Genomic DNA, 7,691 nt, shown 5'->3' on the forward strand with positions numbered 1-7,691 from the left:
AACTGTTCACACCCCTGTTGTTGGTGGAAAGAAAACGTTTCTGTTTTTAAGATAATTTCTTGCAATTCTACACATTTTGCCAATGAGGCGGAGATAACTTTTTGTAATTTTAAAGCTAATCTCCTGAAATTCTCTACATGTTGTCATGTCTTATGTGTGTATAATACCTGAGTGACTCAACAAAATCAATTGGCCACAATAAGATTTAGATAGATAGTTAGCCTAATTTACCAACCTTCACATCTGTCTGTAAATGACCACTGCCCATGCACTACCACATTTCGAAATGGCACCTTGTGCATTCTATTATTGCAACTCTCAACAGCATTATATTGAAAGCCTGACTAAGTAACATTTTTAAATAAATTGGTATTGACCCTGTTCTGGTTGCAGATCCGGACTGCAGTCCGCCAGTTGAGTATGGCTGGTTTATGTTCTGATGGACAAGGTTCAGCCCGGCCTGTTCACAACTTCCTCCTGAGACTGCGGACGCCACTCCAACTCAGCCCCTGTCTAACCGAGCTTGGCGTATTTGGGGCCAACATCAAGTACATTCATAGACCCATCTGTATATATTCCTTTCTTTACAACTTTACAGAGAGATGGCCTATACAACTACAAACAATATATCCTGAGGTGTTTATTTCTTGGTCTGACGAGAGAAAATCTAAACTATTGTTACTAAGCCCTTGCAGAGAAACCACATGACCAAAATCACATAACTGGTGTTACATCATAGAGAGGGCAGAGCAAGCCTTAAACAGGAAGCTCACCACGCAAAGCACAGATCAGTGACATAGCTTTTTTTCTTTTTTTGATGTTAAGGTTATAAAACTGTCAAATAATACACTGTCCCAAATTGTGATGTAATGCATAATAAAGTTGCCCATTTTTTTGTTGTTGATGTCCCACTTTACCAATCATACTGTAGCTAGCTAAAGTAGGACAGCTTGGAGTAGGTAAAGTTGGACAGTCTTATAGGCTTTTCCAATGGAGGAAAGAGATCCAGTTTACAATAGGGACCCCCTGTGCAATAGTATCTAATAATTCACAACAATACACACATATCTAAAAAATAAAATAATGGAATTAAGAAATATATAAATATTAGATCGAGCAATATTGGAATGGCATTGACTAAAATACAGTATATACATATGAGATGAATAAAGCAGTATGTAAACATTATTAAATTGACTAGTGTTCCATAGTTAAAGTGGCCAGTGATTCCAAGTCTATGTATGTAGGGCAGCAGCCTCTAAGGTGCAGGGTTGCGTAACTGGGTGGAAGCCGGCTAGTGATGGCTATTTAACAGTCTGATGGCTTGAGATAAAAGCTGTTTTTCAGTCTCTCGGTCCCAGCTTTGATGCACCTGTACTGGCCTCGCCTTCTGGATGATAGCGGGGTGAACAGGCAGTGGCTTGGGTTGTTGTTGTCCTTCATGATATGTATTCCTCTTGTTCAAATGGAATAGGGCAGTGTGCAGAGCGGTGAAATGGGTCTAGGGTGTCAGGTAAGGTAGTGATATGATCCTTAACTAGCCTCTCAAAGCACTTCATGATGACAGAAGTGAGTGCTACGGGGCGATAGTCATTTAGTTCAGTTACCTTTGCTTTCTTGGGTACAGGAACAATGGTGGACATCTTGAAGCAAGTGGGGACAGCAGACTGGGATAGGGAGAGATTGAATATGTCAGTAACCACTCCAGCCATCTGGTCTGCGCATGCTCTGAGGAAGCAGCTAGGGATGCCGTCTGGGCTGGCAGCCTTGCAATGGTTAACACGCTTAAATATCTTACTCACGTTGGCCACAGAGACGGAGAGCCCACAGTCCTTGGTAGCCGGCTACGTAGGTGGTACTGTGTTATCCTCAAAGCAGGCAAAGAAGGTGTTTAGCTTGTCTGGAAGCAAGACGCCGGTATCCGTGACATGGCTGGTTTTCCCTTTGTAGTCCGTGGTTGACTGTAGACCCTTCCACATATGTCTTGTGTCTGAGCCATTGAATTGAAACTCCATTTTGTCTCAGTACTGACGTTTTGCCTGTTGCCTTACGGAGGGAATAACTACACTGTTTGTATTCGGCCATATTAATGAGGTGGTTTGTGCTTTCAGTTTTGCGCGAATGCTGCCATCTATCCACGGTTTCTGGTTTGTGTAGGTTTTAATAGTCACAGTGGGTACAATATGTCCTATACACAGTGATGTAAAGTAATTAAGTAAAAATACTTTAAAGTACTAACCTACTTATGTAGTTTTTGGGGGTATCTGTACTTTACTAATAATATTTTGGACAACTTTTACTTTAACTCCACTACATTCCTAAAGAAATAATGTACTTTTTACTCCTTACATTTTCCCTGGCACCCAAAAGTACTCGTTACATTTTGAATGCTAAGCAGGACAGGAAATTTGTCCAGTTCACGCACTTATCAAGAGAACATCCCTGGTCATCCCTACTGCTTCTGATCTGGCAGACTCATTAAACACAAATACTTAGTTTGTAAATGATGTCTGAGTGTTGAACTGTGCCCCTGGCTATCTGTAAATTTAAAAAACAAGAAAATTGTGTCTTCTGGTTTGCTTAATATAAGGAATTTTAAATGATTTATACTTTTACTTTTTATACATACAGTAAGTACATTTAAAACCAACTTTTAGACTTTTACTCAAATAGTATTTTTTTAGGTCATTTTCTATTAAGGTATCTTTATTTTTACTCAAGTATGACAATTGGGTACTTTTCCCACCACTGCATACACTTCCTGATGAACTCAGTCACCGTATACGTGTATTCGTCAATGTTATTCTCAGAGGCTACCCGGAACATATCCCTGTCCGCGTGATCAAAACAATCTTGAGGCATGGATTCCGATTAGTCAGACCAGCGTTGAATAGACCATAGCACGGGCACTTCCTGTTTGAGTTTCTGTCCATAGGAAGGGAGGAGCAAAATTGAGTCGTGATCAGATTTGCCAAAGGGAGGACATTTTGAAAAGTTGAGTAGCAGTGGTACAATGTTTTTCCAGAGCGAGTACTACAGTCAATGTGTTTGGTAGAACTTCGGTAGCGCTATTCCTCAAATTTACTTTGTTAAAATCCCCAGCCACAATAAATGTGGCCTCAGGATATGTGGTTTCCAGTTTGCATAAAGTCCAGTGTAGTTCTATGAGGATCGTCGTGGTATCTGCTTAAGGGGGAATATACATGGCTGTGACTATAACCAAAGATTATTCTCTTGGGAGGTAATACGGTCGGCATTTGATTGTGAGGTATTTTAGGTTGGGTGAAAAAAAGGAATTGATTTTCTGTATGTTATCACAATCACACCATGAGTAGTTCATGAAACATACACCCCCGCCTTTCTTCTTCCCAGAGAGTTCTTTATTACTGACTGTGCGATGTACTGAGAACCCAGATGGCTGTATGGACGGGGACAGTATATCCAGAGAGAGCCATGTTTCCGCGAAACAGTATGTTACAATCCCCAATGTCTCTCTAGAAGGAGATCTTCGCCTTGAGCTCGTCTACTTTATTATTCAGAGACTGAACATTTGCAAGTAATATGCTTGGAAGCGGTGGATGGTGTTCACACCTCCTGAGTTGGACTAGAAGTCCACTCCGCATACCTCTTCTCCGCCGCCAGTGTTTTGGAGCAGCCTCTGTAATACGTTCAATTGCCCTGGGGGGTACAAACAAAGGATCCAATTCAGGAAAGTCATATTCCTGGTCAAAGTGCTGTTGAGTTACGCGCCGCTCTGATATCCAAAAGTTCTTTCCAGCTGTATGTAATAACACACAACAATTCTGGACATGGTGCTAAATGAGTATGATGGACAGACATCTGCTGAGGACCAAGAGTGATGAGCTCAGAATCACATTAGTGGAAAGCAAGACTGTTCTCCAGTGGTGTAAAGTACTTAAGTAAGAAATACTTTAAAGTACTACTACCCTGGTCATCGCTACTGCCTCTGATCTGGCAGACTCACTAAACAGGTGCTTTGTTTGTAAATGATGTCTGAGTGTTGGAGCGTGCCCCCTGTCTATCCATATATAAATATTTAAAAAAACATGAAAATGGTGCCACCTGGTTTGCTTAATATAAGGAATTTGAAATGATTTATACTTTACTTTTGATACTTAAGTATATTTGAGCAATTACATTTACTTTTGATACTTAAGAATATTTCAAACCAAATACTTTTGAAATTTTACTCAAGTAAGATTTTACTGGGTGACTTTCGCTTTTACTTGAGTCATTTTCTATTGAGGTATCTTTACTTTTACTCAAATGACAATTGGGTACTTTTTCTACCACTGCTGTTCTCAGGGCAGGCCTGGTTGTAGACATGTTTGAGTCGCTTCAGGGACAATTTCTTTAGCATTTTAGCTAGCCCTAACTCTTTTCCTAACCTTAACCCAATTCTCCTAATGGAGGTGTGGTGGAGAGAGTGGTAGTGCAAGACAATCCACTCCTCATCTGACCTGCACTGCCCTCTGTCACATTACTAGAGGAACTGCACAGGACGGTAACGATAAGTGCCCTTTGACCACAGAGAAAATTGCTGCTCCCCAGCTAAAGTAAGATGTTTCTTTTACCTGGTTTTGACTGTAGAATCAAACATGTGCTATTATTGCTTGTGTCGATCAAGAATGAGCCTGATGGAGGAAGGAAAGCAGCGAGCGGTTTGCTGATGTCAACGTTGTGAACAGAGTGCCATATGGTGGCAGTTGGGTTATGGTATGGGCAGGCATAAGGTGCAGACAACGAACACAATTGCATTTTATCGATGGCAGTTTGAATGCACAGAGATACCATGACTAGATCCTGCAATTCATCCGCCGCCATCACCTCATGTTTCAGCATGATAATGCACTGCCCCATGTCGCAAGATCTGTACACAATTCCTGCAAGCTGAAAATGTCCCTGTTGTTCCATGGCCTGTATAATCATCAGACATGCCACCCATTGAGCATGTTTGGGATGCTCTGGATCAACGTGTACGACAGCGTGTTCCAGTTCCCGCCAATATCCAGCAACTTTGCACAGCCATTGAAGAGGAGTCGGACAACATTCCACAGGCCGCAAACAACAGCCTGATCAACTCTATGCGAAGGAGATGTGTCGCGCTGGATGAGGCAAATGGTGGTCACACCAGATACTGACTGGTTTTCTGAGCCATGCCCCTACTTTTCTTTAAGGTAGGCCTATTAGTGACCAAAAATGACTGTATTCCCAGTCATGTGAAATCCACAGATTCCTAATGAATTTATTTCAATTGACTGATTTCTTCATATGAACTGTAACATAGTAAAATCTTAGTGTTTTTTATCGGTATACTTTCAATCCGTTTGTCTGCATATTTCAAGACATGGCATAAATATGAGGACGATTCTCTTTATTTTTGGGGGGACCAAAGACGTGGAAATGAATCAATCCGTCATCACTAACACAGTGGAAAAATCTAATAATTTATTATTGAAATAGCATGGGCGACCGGGAAAAATACATGTATACAATTTAAGGCCAAGTGGCAAACAATAATGCAGGCACTAGGGATGGGGGTGTGAGCATGTGGGTCTGGGTAGATGAGATGTAGTCACTGATTGTGTGAGTCTGTAAGTTATTGTTCGCATGTATAAGTTAGAATATGGAATTAATAAAAAACGGAAAAATTAAATATGATAAAATAAAGTAATGAGCCTAATAGTGTTACTACTGTAATACATTTGGATCACTGCCAGTTCCACTATTTCGGCTAAGCAAAAAGTGTGTAGTATCCTATTCTAGATATTGCGCAATCAAACAGAGAATCTACAGTGATTTCATCACGAAAGAACAGAACAATTGCAGTATGTGAAATCTCTATAGTTGTCACGTGTGAAATTTTAACATGATATTATAAGGGAAGTCTAAAGAGGAAGACCTAATATTTGTAAAGTAGATAGTAATATAAAGATACACAAGTTAAATTGTTCACGTTTTTAAAAGGTATCATGGGAATAATAGTAGTTAATAATATAATATAATAACTATAATAATAGTTCACTTTAAAAAAAAAATGTTTTTATACATTCGTTATAATGCATGGTTGTTATGTAGTCTAATATGACTGGCCTTCAAATACATTGGTGCAACTTTGGTTTTAGAAGTGGGAGGGACATTATTATTATTATTTATCCAGTCAGATAATCACTCCAAACAGCCTACCCGGTCGCTCTGAGGCGGCCGGATGGTCCTTTTCCTACAATTTTTTTTTCCCACTCAGGTATTGGCACGTGCGCTCTAGCCAACAGCGCGCAGATTACACGTACTGTACAGTATAGTCTCCATGATGGGATTATTTTTATTTGTCAAACGGCAGCCCAGCATCGATGGTCATGTCACCAGAATAAGACCCTCGATATTTATTGGAAAGGAGCATCAAGTTTATCAACGTTCACTTTCACCGCCCTGTGAAGTTCATCATAATCAGCATGATTTCCTGACAAGTCGTAGTGCGAGGACCACACGTCATCACTCCAAATTGAATTCGATATGATTGTTATTCTATCCACCGATATTTCTCGCATAATTCGTTTTACCGACACAAAAAGATTCCACCTTGTCTAGCGTATTTTGTTTTGTCGACATTTTGAAAGTTTACCGAACGTTTCCATCAGGCCTGGCCTGTCATTACATTCGTTTATTCCGACATGCATTTACTCGCATAAAAAAATTGGATGGAAACCTGGTTAATCACATAGCATTTGACCGCAGGTTTTTAAATCCGAAAAACGTGTGGCCAGTTTAATGTGGCCACGAGTTGCTGACGTCACGGTAAAAAATATGATCAGTAGGCTACTGTTATTACCAAAACTGGTATGCTTCAGACACAAATCTCTGGTGTTATAATAACAGCAGTGTAATAGCGCCCCCTAGCAACACTGACCCGCTATGCCAGGCGGGCCTTAGCTCACTGTGAATGTGGATCACAATATGTAGACTTATGTTCTGCTCTTAAAATACCCCTCACCCTCTCCTTTCCAACCTCACTCTGTCCTCTTCACTCAGGGCAGTTGGACACAAAGCCTCGGAGAGGGCTGGTTTGGGGGTCGGGGCAGTATGTGTGATGGGGTCAGGGGGTTATTTTGGGAGGATCTATCAGCATCCTGCAGAGTGACATGACACGTGTGGTGGATATAAAACACACACACACACACACACACACACACACACACACACACACACACACACACACACACCCTGTGCCCCCCCTGACAGTCGACACAGCATTCCACTGTTAGCAGACGGAAACCAGTTCCTCTCTCCCTCTCTCTCTCTCTTTCTTTCTCTCTAACCCCTTCCCTTTCACCCCCCCCCCCCTCTCTGGGTGGAGTGGGCTGGGTCACAGAGGAAGTATGTCAGACCAGAGAGACAGCAAATACACAGAGCAGTCGGAAGAACCAGAGAGACATACACTCTGTGTGCAGTGTGACTCAGCGTGTGTGTGTGTTACTGAGTCGTGATGGTAGCAGAGGAGGTGGTGGTCACTCTCTCAGGAGGGGCTCCATGGGGCTTCAGACTGCAAGGAGGAGTTGAGCATCAAACACCGCTGCAGGTGTCCAAGGTACGACTTGTGTGTGGGGTAGTGTGACACATTGGTAGAAGCCGGCAAGTTCCCACTCCCCCCCCATGTAATGTAAAGCACGTTG

At 41.6% G+C, this 7,691-nt stretch overlaps 1 protein-coding gene across 1 annotated transcript in view; it reads left to right on the forward strand.

Annotated features, from left to right (window-relative positions):
- Positions 1 to 7,365: 7,365 nt before the first annotated feature.
- Positions 7,366 to 7,691, forward strand: part of LOC109870144 (synaptopodin 2-like protein) — an 11,044-nt gene continuing 10,718 nt past the window's right edge. The window contains exon 1 of the mRNA XM_020460508.2: positions 7,366 to 7,606. Within this exon, the coding sequence (XP_020316097.1) occupies positions 7,505 to 7,606 (102 nt within the window). The 5' untranslated portion in view covers positions 7,366 to 7,504. The remainder of the gene's footprint in view (positions 7,607 to 7,691) is intronic.

This window comes from Oncorhynchus kisutch, linkage group LG25 (assembly GCF_002021735.2).
Source record: "Oncorhynchus kisutch isolate 150728-3 linkage group LG25, Okis_V2, whole genome shotgun sequence".
Lineage (NCBI taxonomy): Eukaryota > Metazoa > Chordata > Actinopteri > Salmoniformes > Salmonidae > Oncorhynchus > Oncorhynchus kisutch.